The sequence below is a fragment of the Ischnura elegans genome, chromosome 8 (assembly GCF_921293095.1).
Source record: "Ischnura elegans chromosome 8, ioIscEleg1.1, whole genome shotgun sequence".
Classification (NCBI taxonomy): domain Eukaryota; kingdom Metazoa; phylum Arthropoda; class Insecta; order Odonata; family Coenagrionidae; genus Ischnura; species Ischnura elegans.
This window is the reverse complement of record NC_060253.1, coordinates 87,673,014-87,688,756: the sequence shown is the minus strand read 5'-3', so window position 1 is coordinate 87,688,756 and position 15,743 is coordinate 87,673,014. Positions and strand designations below refer to the sequence as shown.

Here is a 15,743-nt window from a genome sequence, read left to right as displayed (position 1 = left end):
TTAAGTTTAATATTGAAGTTGTTACCTAAATCTTGTGGGTTATGATGTCGCTTCTAGTGACAGTGATACTGATGTGAATTAAAATGATGATGTCTACTCAGTAATCTTATTTCATCAATTTTGGATATAAATCACCATTTTATGAAAAAAGAATGCAGAGTTGTTGTATTGTCTGCAGACTATGGAGATAGCCAGGGCTGGCCCTAGCAGGTGCGGAGCTAGGGGCGAACCTTCAGTGCAGGGCCCTTCGCTTAAAATATTAAACTCTCTACCCCATCTACAAACTCAAGAATTTTGAATCCCTACCACTCTCTAGCTAAGTATGTGTTCCCCTCCCAAATTCAGACTTAGTAATTACGCCGTTATGATACCATCACGCAGTTGAGTTCAAAATAGTATAATACAAATAAAATTTATAATTATATTTATTCATAAAATTATAACGTAAAATAAACATAAAAAGCACGCTTTTTCAATAGGTACGTATTTTTATAAGTTAGATTATGAAAGTTAATTAGTTGTAAGCCTAAAGAAATTACTGTAAAATGAAAAAAGTTGTAATAGTTGAAATTGCATTTTCAAAACTATCATATATTTTAATTTTTTTTCACAAACGCCGGGCCCCCCAAAGCGCGGGGCCCGGGGCGATCGCCCCGGTCGCCCCGGGAACCCTCACTTTGAGAACCCTCACTTTGATCTGCTTGCATATGAGTCAGTATATGCAATAAAAACCTCATTTAATGAATCTCTATTTAGCAAAATTTTGTGACAACCCCCATATTATAAAGTCATAGTTCCATGCTATAGTCCCCTCCAATGCACAGCATATGGAGAAAAATCTCCCATAATGACCCTCCATAATTACGAAACCTCCCTGTAACAAAGTCCAAATGTGGGCCTCAGTTAGGAAAATTACCTCTATGGCAAATTTTTCCCTTAGAAATTATTTACCAAGTTTTTATATGCAATTTAACTTGGAAAATTTTCGTTATCTTCAGATAACACCTACCGTATTTCTACGAATATAGTCCCCCTCTGAATATAGTCCCCCCCCCCTTACTTTGAGGCTTCAGTTTCAGGAAAAGTTAAATAAATGCGTTTGAATATATTCCCCCCCCCCCCTTTACTTTTACCACAGGCATTTTTGGAAAAAAAGGGGGGACTATATTCAGACATATACAGTATATGATAGTCTAATTTTTCACTCACCTGATTGGGCATCATCTGCAGCTGTGTAGCTAATAGTTAGCAGGAATGCCAGCATGGCCGTCAATGATTTCTAATTCACCATCTTCTGTTTTTTAATGGATATTAAATCTGGCTGGGAGCTAACACATCCTAATCTTTTTTTTTGCAAATTTCACAATGTTGGGGCTAAGGGTGCATAAAGATGTTAGCATGCAGTGGCGTAGCGAGGGTGAGTTTCTGGGGGGTCCGCACCCCTGATATATAAAAACACAATTACTTTGCTTCATAAAAGAAAACAAAATATTGAAAAATCATGAGTTTACTCAAGAGTCTTTGAAAAATAAAGTTTCTTCAATTATCAAAAGTGTTAAAATTAGTTTAAAATCCTCTACCAAGTACCCTGTTTTTTTTTATTTTTTCCCCTTGTTTTTGATCCGCCACCCCCGAACAAAGTTCTTGGCTACCCCACTGCCAGCATGGTCAGTGAAGAAATGTTTCATCCTTTTTTGTTATTAATTTATTTGTATGTATCCAAATGTAAGTCTACTCGGTTTAAGACTCAACAATAGAGAAATATTTGCTATCATATTTTTTGTATCTCTTTGCAGTCAGCTTTCTAATTTCTCGATGCAACCGTTGTACACCGAGTGGAGGCCATATGCTAAAGATTGGATTCATCTTGATGAGAAGGAATATGAATTGTACTTGCCAACATCTAGAATATCTCCTCGGTTTGCAACCCGGGACATTATAAGTGACCTCTATAAGCCAGGAATTAGTAAGAAGAAAATAGACCCATCCTTCATCCAGTTACCTCTTTTTGGAACTTCCATTAAACCATCTAAAAATTCTACATCCTCCCAGTCTGGTGAGTTAGCTATCGATTGCACTGTAGTGCTCATTATTTGAATCATCTATTTGGTATTTTCTTTTGACATTAAATGTGTCTCTTGAGGGTGGTGTGGTACTTGTTTATGAGTTGTGAACAAGTAGTGACTTTTGGGCACATTTTTGCACCTTCAGTGTCGATTGAAAGGAATTTTAATAATAATGGCTCTCACTATTTACTGTATGCAGCAAAAAAAGTTTTTTCCAAAGATAGGTTATCTTTAATGCTTTGAGGGAGAAAGCCGTAATATTACGTCGACACCCATTTTGGTATACGTGGTGGGAGACGTAATATTACTCCACGCGATATTCAGGCTTCCAATAGGTTCTGGTGTAACCCTACATCTTCGACACTGCGCAGAAGTGATGGTGTACTCACTTAGTTCTCTCTTTGGCTAGTAGATAGCATATGTCTTCAGTTTGAGAGTGAATGAAAACTTTTTTGGCGTTTGTTTTTTTTTCCCTCCAATTTCCACGCTAATTAATGGAAAAATAGCCCACCAAAAGCAATTCCACGTGAAAAACAGAGCCCACCCTCAAAGTTTTAAGGTATAAAGTTTTGATTATAGATTACTCATTAGCCCACTCTTTCAAATACTCCTAAGTGGCTTGGTCTCTTTGCAGGTTGGGAAAGGAGTGGGGAGAGTTGTGGAGACAATTGCTTGTTTTTAAGTGTGAAAAATTCTATTCTTTCTTTCAGGATTCATTACTATGTTTGTTGGTGGGCCTGTGTGGGCTCAGGCTTGGTGTCCCACTCCACTGCACATCAATTGTTACAGGCCTACTGAAGGAAGTGATGGCATTGATAAAGAAGAACCTCCTTCCATATCTCAATTTTTAGCTGTGAGCTGTAACCCTAGTTTTGACAGTTACCATTATTTGTGGAGTCGTATTAGTGGAGAAAAATTCATGATTCAGATATGGGATTGTGGCCCTTTGAGCAATTCTGAAAGGTATGTTACCTGTTAGTATCTTTCTACAGTTGAGTTAAATGTTTCTGGATTGCTTTCTTTTTCTGCCAATTATTTCATGTAATTGTATGAGATTACGTTAATTAATTTCAGAAACAGGTACTCAACAGCATTGATGTATCCAGGATAGGGATAAGCAGATGTTAGGTCTCTGAAGTAACCTCCCTACAGTAGGTAGTGAGGGTCGGGGAGGTTATGAAAATTTTAATAATTTCAAGGCTTGTAACTACACTATGAGATTGTCTCATTACTAATTTTCCAAAGAATTAAGTTTTTGAAGTAAACATTTATGTAAATTTTTAGTAAATTGGGTTTTTGAGGCTCTCCTTTCCTGTATATATTTGACAACCGAACAAGGTTACCATTTTATCGAGTGTAAATTGGATTATGAATGGGGCTATCGTATCCCCCAACCACCCACTGGATCTGCTACTGCTCAACATTGAACTTTTACTCTGTCACCTGCTTATTCACAACATTGCAAATCTTTAGTATTTAGTGCCCTTAACCTGGACTGATACTAGAAACTCCTGAATATTCACAGAGTTCTCTAATCCAAAATTAGGGCTGGTATTTATATGCTATGGACTTGATAGTGACTTAGTTATTGAAAGTAGTTTTGGATGTAATAATTATTTTACTGTGAATAACTGCCATTAAATTTTTATGATTCCTTATCCTATAAAAGTTATGCCATATTGATCTGGAGTAGGGATGCGTGGATCCAGGATTTTTTAAAGATTTTTTTGGTCATATATTACACCCCTTTTTACGTATCACATTTTGAAACTTATTTTAGAAATTAATTTGACCTAATTAAATTTTAAAATCTGAAATAATTATTAATAATATGTACAGTGTTACATTTATTTGGTGGAAATATTTTTCATAACTTTGAAACAAATTGTTGAATGGTTAGGACATGCAGTGTAAGGTGACTTATTGACTTGCGACAAATTGACTTATGTGAAGAAAGAAATAAAATTCAGAAATTTTTATGCCTACTTATTTGGCTCTTCATTCATTACAGTATTTATTTAAAATACCAGATCCAGGTCTGATTTTTATTGATGACTTTGGATCTGATTTCATTATCCTGTATGTTTGGATGTTAGGGTCATAGTATCCGATATGTCTAACCCTAGCCAGGACTTGTTTAACATAAATATCTGTTTTTAAAGGAAAATGTTTAGATGTAGTTAGACTAACAATTAATCTTTTTCATTAATACATTTCAATTTTACAGTGCTCATCTAGTACCTCCAGTGATGGCTTTGGGTATAGCTCATGACTTTGGTCCTGTGTGGGCTTTGGAGTGGTGTCCATCTGGTTGCCATGATGTGGATGAAGAGTTTGAGGAGATGCATGGAAGTGGAACAGTGCCAGCTACATCAAATGAAAGCAAACCCTTAAAACGTCTAGGCCTCTTAGCTGCTGCATGTGGAGATGGAACAATACGGTTGATTCCGGTGCCATTTCCATCAGAGCTCACGAAAGGTAATCCAGTCTTCAAGTCATGCAAGAGAGATTCTCCAGCAAACAGATCTTCAAGTGCCAAAGCAAGTGAAACTCCACCTTCTGAAGCAACTGACAAAAGTGAAGAAATCATTCCAAGGACAGGAGTTGACAGTGAAGGGAATGATGTTAGCAATAAGTGTGTGGAGGTTGAGGAAGTGACTAGTGAAAGTAAGTCTTCCATAAAGTTGGAAGGAATGCGAAGTACTAAAGAATTACCAAGCCCTAGTGCCTTATCTGGATCTGGTGTGTTTTGCTCTGAAAGTGGTGCGGACTTCAGATCAGTAAATGAAGCATCTGAAGTGAACCAGTCCTTACCAATTTTCAAGCCTTCCTCTGTGATTACTTTGGTTGTGAATAGTTGTAGCACCGATGATCCATTGGAGAACTGCCAATGTCTCTGCCTCTCCTGGAGTTTGCTCGGTAAATCACATTCTGTCCTGGCTGCAGGTTTTAGTAATGGCCTTATTGCTCTGTGGGATCTAAAAACTTCATCACCTCTTCTTCGTGTGGATATGTCCAAGGAAGACAATGGTTTTGGTTTGGTTCTACGTCCATACCATATGTTTTTCAGCCACAAAAATGCAGTAACAGGTAAGATTAAAACTTTCATTGAATCCATAGATGTGACATGTGAAAGCAATGAATTGGATCTCAGTTTTATGATTAAGGCAATGTGGTGTGTAGATTCACTAGGTGGCCAGTCAAATTTTATTTTTCATTCCGCCTCTTGATTTTTAATTTCTCTTTCAGCTGTTGCCCTTGCTGTTTGTTCTCCAGAAGAGAGACTCCGAAATGGTGAAAGGCATCCCCGTTATTTAATATCAGGGTCCCGTGATCGATTTGTAAAAGTCTGGGATTTACAAGATACAGCTGCTCCTTTGTCTTCATATCCTCGTGGGTTAGTCACCAGTATAGCATGGTTGACAAATTGGATGTCCTTTGTATGCTCCGTGGATGATAGTTTTGCGTGAGTGCTATATCTTTGACTTTCTTAACATGATCATCAATGTTTATCAGAGAATTTTTTTAAGCAGAATGGAGAGAGACCACCTGGCTGGAAGCCCGAATGGCCTTTTTCGAATGTCTATCACGTTTGCTAGTGTATCAATGCTTAAAAACTGTGGTTTTATTTACTTGTTCCTTTACTTATTTACTGATGCTGTTAGATTTTTCAGTTCTAGTATGAAATTTAGTTCATAGGAGAATTGAGTGGAAAGATGGGTTACACCAGTATTCAAATTATTGACCAATAATAGCAGTGATATATTTATGGATTGTAAAATTTTTATGAAAACACCGTGTGGAGAATACGGCTTATTATTTTCTGGAAGTATCAAAAGTCTCTAAGCGAAAAATTGTCTGTGGTGTCTAATCAATACATTCAGTATGGTGTGTAAGTTTTACATACGAATGAAATTGCAAGGTTACCACTGTTATGATTATAGTCAATGATTTGATTGCAGGATCTCTTGAGCTTAACTTTGAAAATCAATATTTTACCAGTTAATGTGTATGATTACTATCTAGCCTGTTTTTTATTGTTGAAAATTATAATGTCCCATGGATTTTTTGTTACAGCTGCGGGCGGGCCAATTCGAAAGCACAAGCTCTTCGTTCATACGGGTACAAACCTACTCCCATGTTAAATCAGAATTCTCCTGTTATGGTGAGTTCCTCATGGTTAATCATTCATTAAACGCATTCTTATGCTCATTGTTGTATTAGACCATTTTGGGTAGAATGTGATTTTGGTCACTTTAACCTCAATCTTGTTATGTTTCTGACCACGAAGATTAGTGGAAGTTCAACAGAAATTAAGGTATAGTTAAATATAGATGTACAGTGGCTGAAAATTTAATGCAAAGCTCATTGGCATCTGAAAGTGGCCAGTTCACGAACTACTTGATGACTACTTGAAGAGCCTTCCTAAATTCTGTCCTCATAATGCTCTCATAAAACCAGGAATTTTTGAAAACTATATGCCCCATATACCGGGAATTAATCATCCGTCATCATATCTGTCGCCTATTGACAATGTACAAAAGATCCAACTACGAATTTTCCCCATATTCTCCAAAGTATGTTTCACACATGTCTCACCTAGAATGGAGTTCACACTAGTCAGGAAATCTGTGAATATGGCCAACATATTGGGAATTGAAACTGCCTCAATTGTTCTGGTAGTTTAGTGGCTCAAGTATTATGTTATAATCAGAGATTCCACGAATCCACTCTCAGTGAACGGAATAGGAATAAGCTGGAAGAGTGTTATTTATGTTGGAAATAAGCCTAGCTGTGTATCCTGGTAGAATGCATTCCGCAAAACAGTAGTGAATTGACACATTGCCTATGTGTCGAGGGGCGTGGACTCGCAAGCAAGTAAGTTTGGTGGGAATGTAATCTCATGGTTGAGTTGGTTGAGAAAGCGAGGAAGAAAATAATGTGGGTATTAATATCATTGTGCAATCGACGCCGTAAAATGTAATGGAGATAGAGCGATTGCACGACACATTTTGCAGTGCAGTGATTCTATAGAAAAATAGGGCCCACCCAGGTATTGAAAAACATAGCTTATGTTTAAGGTTTTAATATAAAAATCGGACGTTGAATGGTTTTTGGTGATACAGCCCTCTTTTTGTAATGTGATTTAATATTTAATTCATGAATATTTATTCTCTTTCTAATTACTTTGCCTGAAATGAAGATAACGACAATATGCATGTGCGTTTGAAAACTTTATATGGTGTTTTTTTCAGTCAAATACTTCATTCAATCGATTTTTTTGTGCGTTTCAAAATGAAAATTATTTTAACTGAATATGCAATCAAGAAAGAATTTTTCCAAATGTTACTAATGTGCAGTCATAATAGTTTGGCAAATGAGTTTTGTATTTGTTAAAATTATCCCTAAAAGGTAAAGAATAAGCCAAATTTTTGCTTTGATTTCGGTGTTTATCTTTCATTTGTAACCAATAATCATTATTGTAAATGTTAATGGAGTGTATATGATTGAATATTTCTTTTGCAGTCTGTTGTTTGTAGTGACTGGTTGAATACTTTTGCTCATGGAACAAATGCTGGAGAAGCTTGTATTTTAGCTGCAAATCAGGTGCTGTTGGCTGTTGAATCATCTAAAGTCATCAAAGATAGAAGGATGGTAAGTTTTATTTTATACTTACCTGCAGTAAAAGGGAATAACTTAGTAAAAGTAACTGTATGACCTGTACTGTGTTACTCAGTGGCTAAGATTAAGAAATCCAATCGTATTCTAGTCCATTGGCTCCTTAAAATACAACTTGTATTCTAGATGAGTTGGCATATAAGGTAATGACTATAAAATTACAATGATTTTTTTATTACTCTTTATTTAGTTTAGCATGTGTGATGCTATACTGTAAGCCTTGAATCAGCCTCTATTATATGTAATAAAAAATAGTAAATGTATCTAATTACAAATATTGAAGAGTGACTCCATTTACATGATATAGTTACTCTTACCATCTGTTCTTAAAAATAGTTGTGATGAGAAATGGATATACCTATTTGTGGAGCTACAGAGCCCATTTGGGCTTAATTCACCACCCATGTAGGTGTGTATCTACAAGAATAGGAATTAACATATGGGCCTACTTTATATCATGGGCCATGTACTTCATAACCATTTGTAAAGGCACTTAATTTTGGGCTATATCTTCCCTTATGCTGATAATATATTGTTTTGCAGTTCGTGTTTTACACGGAGCTGATAGATCTCAAAGGAGATGAGGAAAGAAAAGAGGAAACGGTGAACAAGAAGACTGATGTTGATGCTTCTGCTAGTAAGACAAAGGAAAACTCTGCTGTGGAAGTTTCTACTGATTCAAAGGATGATAGTCCTCATAAAGAATGTGGGGAGAATGATGCAAAAGGGAGTGAAGACGACAGTCAAAAAGACAAAAAGAAGAAGGCAAAGGCAGTTAAGGAAAAGAAGAAACCTGCAAAGAAGGAAAGGAAAAAGGGTGGAGGGGACTCAGGAAGCGATGACGAGGTTTCCGTGGATACTGATTCAGATTTTAAGGAGAGCCCTCGCACGTACATTGAAGCTAAAGATAAATATGGAATTCTCTTCTGTGACTGCAATATGGTGAGTAAGATTTACCTTTATGAAGGAAGAATGTAGTTCTAGTGGCTTAGCTAATTTGTCATCTCAGCTCTCCTTTTCTTTCTTTTTGTGTAAATGTAATGAGAAACCAGGTTTAATGATTATGAAAAAGTGTCTCATAAAATGGTACTTTCGATTTATTTAATTGTGCATGATATATATATCCTACCTAACTCTGAGGAAGGTGGATTTATACCACCGAAAATTTAGTTCTGTGAGTGTTTTTAAAAATCTTTTTGTGTCCTGTGCTTAGAGCCGGATCTTTTGGATCGGATATTTTTGGATCCAAATGCATTTTAAAATTCCGGCTATTAAACAAAGTAATTATTGAAGTTTATTCTGGGCACATACTATCAAAGGAATGATTTTTAGATTTTCATACACATTTTAATATTTTTATAAATTAAAAATCATTTTTATAGGCTTTCAAGTTGTTTTTCTTTTCTTTTCTTCCTTTCCTTCATAAAAGGAAAAAAAATATTTAAAAATCATGAATTTACAGTAGATTTCTTTGAAAAATTAAGTTTTGAAGTTTGTGAAGGGTGTTAAAATTAGTTTGAAACTCTCAACTTTGTACCCTGTTGTTTAAAAATTTTCCCCCCTGGTTTTGGAGCCCCCATAATGAAATTCCTGGCTACCCCACTGCCATTGACTGGATTAAAATTTTCCTCACGCACGTTTCCCCCGAATTTTGTCACTTTCTCATCACATACCGACTTGTGTTTCACCCGCATGCTTCAGTATGGTGAGGTGGATTTAGCACTTCCTCGCGATAATTTCACGCCACAGTGCACGCACATGGCATACATTGGTTCTACTTATCTCAATAGAAATTTTTCTACACAATGAAAGAAATTTTTATCAATATATCATTAAATTAAATTGCAACTGAGCAATGAGTCACACAATTAACAGTATTTAAAACAGCATTAACGCCAAATACGAAGAGGTACTAGACCGCTCAGCATGAGGAAGGGTTGGGCAGCAGAAGCACTTAAAGGAGAGGTGGAGGGGAAGGAGCGCACTCCCTCAGTATTTCAAGCAATGAGGCTACAAATGAGGGAGTCACGGACGAACAAGTCAGATCTTGCATCAGTGTCATCGTTGCCTTCAAAGCGAAGCCAGACGCGCTACGTGATACATATATGCAGTTGGCGTTTCCAATCCGCCTCTACTTGTTTGAGGGGTTAATCTGCGCTTGTTTCTTAGAAAATTGTGTTGTTTGGACATGTTGAATATTAGTATAGTCTAATTGTAAATATAAAACTTAATGGGGATCAATTAGAGCTGAAAAATAAACTGAAGTATCGTGAGGAATGCATCGCATTTGGTCTAATTCTTTTTTAAATCACGTGCATGTCATCTAATTGTCGAAGCTTAATTTGAAGTAATATTATTAGAAAGAATTTTGATTTCATCATAATATTTATATTTGATAACAAATTCTAGACTATTAGTTTAAAAATATTGTACTGGAATATATGTACAATTTTTTCCCTATAAGTATACATTTTGAACAAATTTGATGCACACATGCAAAATACATAAGTGGTCACAGATTTTAAGAATTGAAAACTAAGTGCAATTTTGAACTCTTCAACCTGTGAAGTTCAAACAATGACATTTTTTTTGCATATTCACCTTCCTTTTCAATGTCCTTTGGGAGCTGAAGGATTAGCCCTCTATTTACTGCATTTAAATGTTTCCTGCAATCCTTTTTGGGCTCACTCATTGGCTTACTTACTCATTGTACACATTGGCTTACTTAAAACAGGAGGAAAGCTCTAACTCTGTAGCAAAGAGTGAGGGAGTGATCAAGTTGAGCATATTATACAACACTATACAGACCACCCAAATAATATGTTGTGTTTTGGATACCCATAATTATTTGTAAACAAATAGTAGTTGAACACTTCAATGCTACTTTTCTATAATACTTATATGATATTGCTAAAGATATTGCAGCAATCATTAAATTGTGAATTGTTCTCAAGTTTATATATTAATTTATTTTTGACGTAAAGAAAAGGGTAGGGAGTAATGAGGGAGTTTTATGCTGTGGAGATTAATTTATTTGATTGTCTATTTTTCTATTGATTTTCTCTAGTACTTATTGAATATTTTATGTTTGTGGAGGATTTTTGTAAAAGAGATATAAAGACAAATTTTGGGGAATAATGGCTTCAATTTTAATTATTTCCGGTAACCAGGAAGTCTGTTCATCAGTTGGACCTATTTTAAAGAGATGTACATATTTATCCTTTTCACCTGTATTGTGGACAAATTGGGATTGTAATAATTATTTTAAAATTTAAATGGATTTTTACTATGCATTATGATTTCTTCTATGAAATTTCTTCCTTCCTATGTATTTTAGGATCAAGATACAGGTCGGTTACCCCAAGAGGCAATGTTTATTCTGCAGCAGAGTGAGCGAATGAAAACCATTCCCATCGACCGGTATCCTATCACAGCAATCAATAAGGTGGGTCAAAGTTGATGAAAATTTCTATTATAAGATGTGATGATGAATGAGGGAAGTATGATAATGGTCAGATTTTTGACCTAGTGGTAAAAAATTTGTGGCTGTGAGCCTTTTTATATGTCTTGGGTTTGGGAGGCTATTGCATATGTAACAGAAAAACTACTCTATGATGTCCAGCTTGAGTGAATAAGATAGTTTGGAAAATGCACAAAAAGTTATTGATCAGGTAATTTAAAATTTGTTGCACTTGTGGACAATAGTCCACATATTGCTTCTGGCTCCAGTATTGGCGGAAATGTTTAAGGAAAATAATTTTTAACTGAAATACGTACTGAAATGCACTCAAAAATGGGCACTTTTTAATTTTTTTTTGTATGAAAAATATCACATCAAAATGAAAATTATATTACTACTGCTTAATAAGATTAAATTAAAGAAATTAACGATGAAAATAAATGAAATTGTTTTCTATGCAGAGCAGTTAGATATTTTTTTCCCAAACTCAAGTGTGCTTAGATTTGTGTCAAATTGTGGCATTTATTTTGCTCTGAGGTACTCTTGAATCTAGTCACAGCAAAAGGTATTTTTTTACAATAACAATTGATTAGTGATAAAAAGTTTTAGTAATTTTGTGTGAATTAAAAAAAAATTCTGTCCACTCATTAATGTGTAAAAATGATCTTTTCAGATGTGCTGGAATCCCAACTTACAGAGCTACATTTGGCTGGCCAGTGGCCATCAGGCAGGGCTAGTGCGAATATGTAGGATGCAAAAACTTCGTGGCAAAGTTATTGAAGTGTTCGAGGGAAATGCTCAGAAAAAGATTCGGCAATTATTTAAGCAAAGAGAAGGTAGTGGTAGATGACGTTGACCTTTAGGGAATCTACCTCATGGAATCATTGTCAAAAGTCAAGAATTTCATCTAGAACTGCAAATTGTTCATTTTGCACATTTGGGCCAACTACAGGGGTATTTTCTTTTTCTTGCTGCAATGGTTATTTTGTAATCCATATTCTTCCAGTACGTACGAGAGGGCTTATCTTCTACTGATGGAGTATGGCTCGGGAAAGAATATTGGTTGCTATGGTATGTTGTATGTAATATGCTGAGTATTTTTGTGAAATTCATAGTGGCTGATAATGCAAGGCTTGTGAAATGTTTCTGCCCTGGATTGAGAGTTGTTATTTGTACAGATTTTTGAATGAAGTTACTCAGGGCTTCATCTCATCTCAGGTTTCTATGGGAGTGTGCATTGTATGATTTGTACTGGAGATACGTTTAAGATCCAATTTACTTTAAAAACTCTTTTAACTCTGGACAGCACTCATTATCTTTGAGCTAAATTGATTACCCCTCTCAAGTCAATATTTTTCAACGACTGCCATCTGCAAATTTCTGTGATGAGTCTGATAGTTCTTGTTTTGGATGTTCTTGTTACCAAAGAAATTGTAATGATATAGTCACTTACTTTATTACATGTTAAAATTACATGAGCAAGCTTGTAAATCAGATGCATTCTAGTCATCACTGCCTCTAATATTTAGGGTCAGGTTGACTGGTACCAAGACTTGTATCATTCATGGAATCCCCAACTGTCATTTGCATTGTAAATTGTGCTCAAGATTTCCTTTTAATTTTTTTGAGAGATTAGGCATAGGGTAGGGAGTATTGAGTGAGTTTTCTGCAGTGGAGATTAATTTATTTGATTGTGTATTTTTCTATCAATTTTCTATTATGTGTGTTAGATATTTTTACGTAAGTGGAGGATTTTTGTAAAAACTAGTGATGAGGCTGTACATTTCATTTCACTTATAAATGTAAAGTCTCTTTATTGTCTTTTTATGATAAAAGGTTAAAGTCTGTCAAGATTAGGAAAGCAAGGCATTTATTTCAATTGTGTGATATTGACTGGTACCAGGTTATGTTATCAGTTATTAGTTTTAGAATTATTTTTGCATAACGGAATTAGTTTTGAAATAATTGTTTCTTTTTCTTTCAATTTTGGCCTCTTTTACTTACCAGTTGGCTTTACTCAGGTACTATTATTTTGAATAAACCAAATTATGTGGAAGTAATGTTTTAGACTTAAAGCAAATGTTGTTTTTCATTGCTTCAACTTCAATAGCTTGAGCAAAGGAAGTGTTTTCAGGTGTAATAAATATTTTACTTGCCTTAATTTTATTGGGAGATTAGAGTGAATGCTCCCTAGAAATCTATTGCTTGGAAATAATAAGATCATTGTTTTTTTGCACTATTAATTGGTTCAAATTTGATTTGCATGTTTCTTGATTAAATCTTTCGTGGCTCATGATGATTGAAAAGTGACGAAGAGGAGTATGCCATGTGGTGTATCAGATTTTGTCTCGACATTTTTTTTCCTACTGCTGATCACTTCTTCAAGAAAAATGTGAACCACTACCATTCCCTTGAAGTAGTGACCGGCAGTGGGTCACAAAACACATGCACTCATATGTCACTTTTTGATTTGCATCTTGCTCCAATGTGGTTTATAGTGCTCTCAAGTCTTAAATTGTTTTTTCTTCACCTCCCTAATTAATTCCCATTCCAATTTGGGCTTGACGTGCTAATTTTGGTCTTTGATTTTTTGTCATAGACTTTGATTTGCCTTCCATTCATCGTGATTCTCATGAGTATTTGGTGAGAAATCAATTCGCTAGAGCAATGATGATCATTTTGTTACTTGCAAGGTTTTATGTACGTATTTCATCTCTGATGAAGATTTATAAGTGTTAGTCAAGGCAGAAAAAGATTTGCATGTTTTTATGGACAAATATTCATTTACTTTTATCATAGCCAAAGCATGAAGTGAAATTAATAATTATAGAAATCAAATTTGAACCTTTTAGTGTTTCAGATAAATTTTTCATTAAATTTTAAAGAACATTTTGGGTACTCACTCTTCACATGATCGTGACACCATCTACTGATTTACTAAATTTACATTTTCTGAAAAAGAATAGTTTATTTGGGAATTAATGGTTGGATAATCATAATTGCCAACAATGAAACCATGTTTATTTACCACTTTGAAATACTTTAATGTGAAGCAAATTTTGATCATGAATTTAATTTTTTGTTGGACCAGTGACATTTTATATATAATTGGAATGATATGACACATTTTCCTCCTTAAAAGTGTTCCTAGTATTGGGTGTTGAATTAAAATTGATGGTGTGCATAGGATTCCTATGTGTATTGGTTTGTTATCCATGTGCCTTATGTCTCCTCTGTATTACATGATAGTTGATTCTACCATTTCTGTGGGCTAAAAGTTGATTTTTGTGTCTTAAAGGAAAGCTGAAATAAAATTAACGGTTAAATATGCAAAGTATATTACATAATTTTATTGTTTACAGTGCCTTAAATATACCTTTTTTCCTCTCTTGATGGTTTATGTGATGGTATCTTTAGGAATTTATAGGGAAATGTTTTGGGTATTAAGAAATATTTATGCACGTAGTTAATTGCTGTAATGAGAAGTAAACATGGTGAAGCATCAATTATAACTGATTCTAATGGAGGGAAACCCAAATTGGTAATTGAGTAAATAAGATAATGCGCTCACGATAATTTTCTTAGTAATATTTACTATTCTGTTTCTTATTTTCTCAGCATCTTTTGCACCTAATCTGTTGAAAAAATTGCTTTTTTGAGGTAAGGAATGAAATTTTGGAGGTAATAGTTGAATAAACCAAGGAATAATTAATTGATAATTATTGAGGATCCACCATAAGTAGTTATGTGTCAATACTTTCCTAACCCATTCGATTCTTTTTTCATAGAATATCTGGAACTGCACTATAAATTTTCTTAAAATTTTTAATGTATGTATTATTTTTTATGACTGTATTGCAATGACGGAATGAAATTTCCTCATAAAATTCATATCTTCATTTCAATGATAGAGTAAATGTAGTTTTTTAATTGGTAAAATATAATAGTTATTATTTCATTAGTTATAAACAATTTAAACGAGAATAATGTCTTTCATGCTATTGGCCGTGATTATTGTGGGCTCTTTACCAAATGGGTTTATAAAATGATCATGTTGAATGCTAGGGCTCATGCATATAGGGCCTTCTTACAGGCCTTCCTAGGTGCTTCTGAGATTCCCCTTTTATAACGTAGCATTCCTCGATAATATGCTGTGCTAGAGGTATGTCTCTAGATGCATAGTTGCCTCCATGAAGTGGCACTGCAGATATGCCTCTCAGACGTACCACTGAGTGTCCTTGTTGGAAGGGATCCAACATTGCAGTATGTATTTTCACTTTGATACCATTGCCCCCACTTTGTAGTCAGCCATGATATTTTACCTGAGCCCTGCCCTCACTGGTAATTCAAGTTTTCTTAACAAAATTAAAGTTCAAATCAAATATATTTCCGAATTATTGAGCGATTTAATCAGCAAGTATAGTTTGAAGTAATTGAAATAAACTTTAGGAATATAAGAAACAACCCAAATATCTCTCCTCATGTTAAACCCCATATTATTGTCCACTTTGTGTTGAAGAATAGAAAATGTAAACAAG

The 15,743-nt window shown here is 34.8% G+C and overlaps 1 protein-coding gene across 1 annotated transcript in view; it reads left to right on the top strand.

Moving 5' to 3' along the window:
• The window catches only part of LOC124163292, a 53,710-nt gene extending 39,168 nt beyond the window's left edge, over positions 1–14,542 (top strand). Inside the window, exons 10-18 of the mRNA XM_046540092.1 lie at positions 1,797–2,056; positions 2,777–3,029; positions 4,294–5,156; positions 5,316–5,532; positions 6,144–6,231; positions 7,593–7,721; positions 8,289–8,687; positions 11,083–11,190; positions 11,879–14,542. Of these exons, the coding sequence (XP_046396048.1) occupies positions 1,797–2,056; positions 2,777–3,029; positions 4,294–5,156; positions 5,316–5,532; positions 6,144–6,231; positions 7,593–7,721; positions 8,289–8,687; positions 11,083–11,190; positions 11,879–12,055 (2,494 nt within the window). The 3' untranslated portion in view covers positions 12,056–14,542. The remainder of the gene's footprint in view (positions 1–1,796; positions 2,057–2,776; positions 3,030–4,293; positions 5,157–5,315; positions 5,533–6,143; positions 6,232–7,592; positions 7,722–8,288; positions 8,688–11,082; positions 11,191–11,878) is intronic.
• Positions 14,543–15,743: the final 1,201 nt, after the last annotated feature.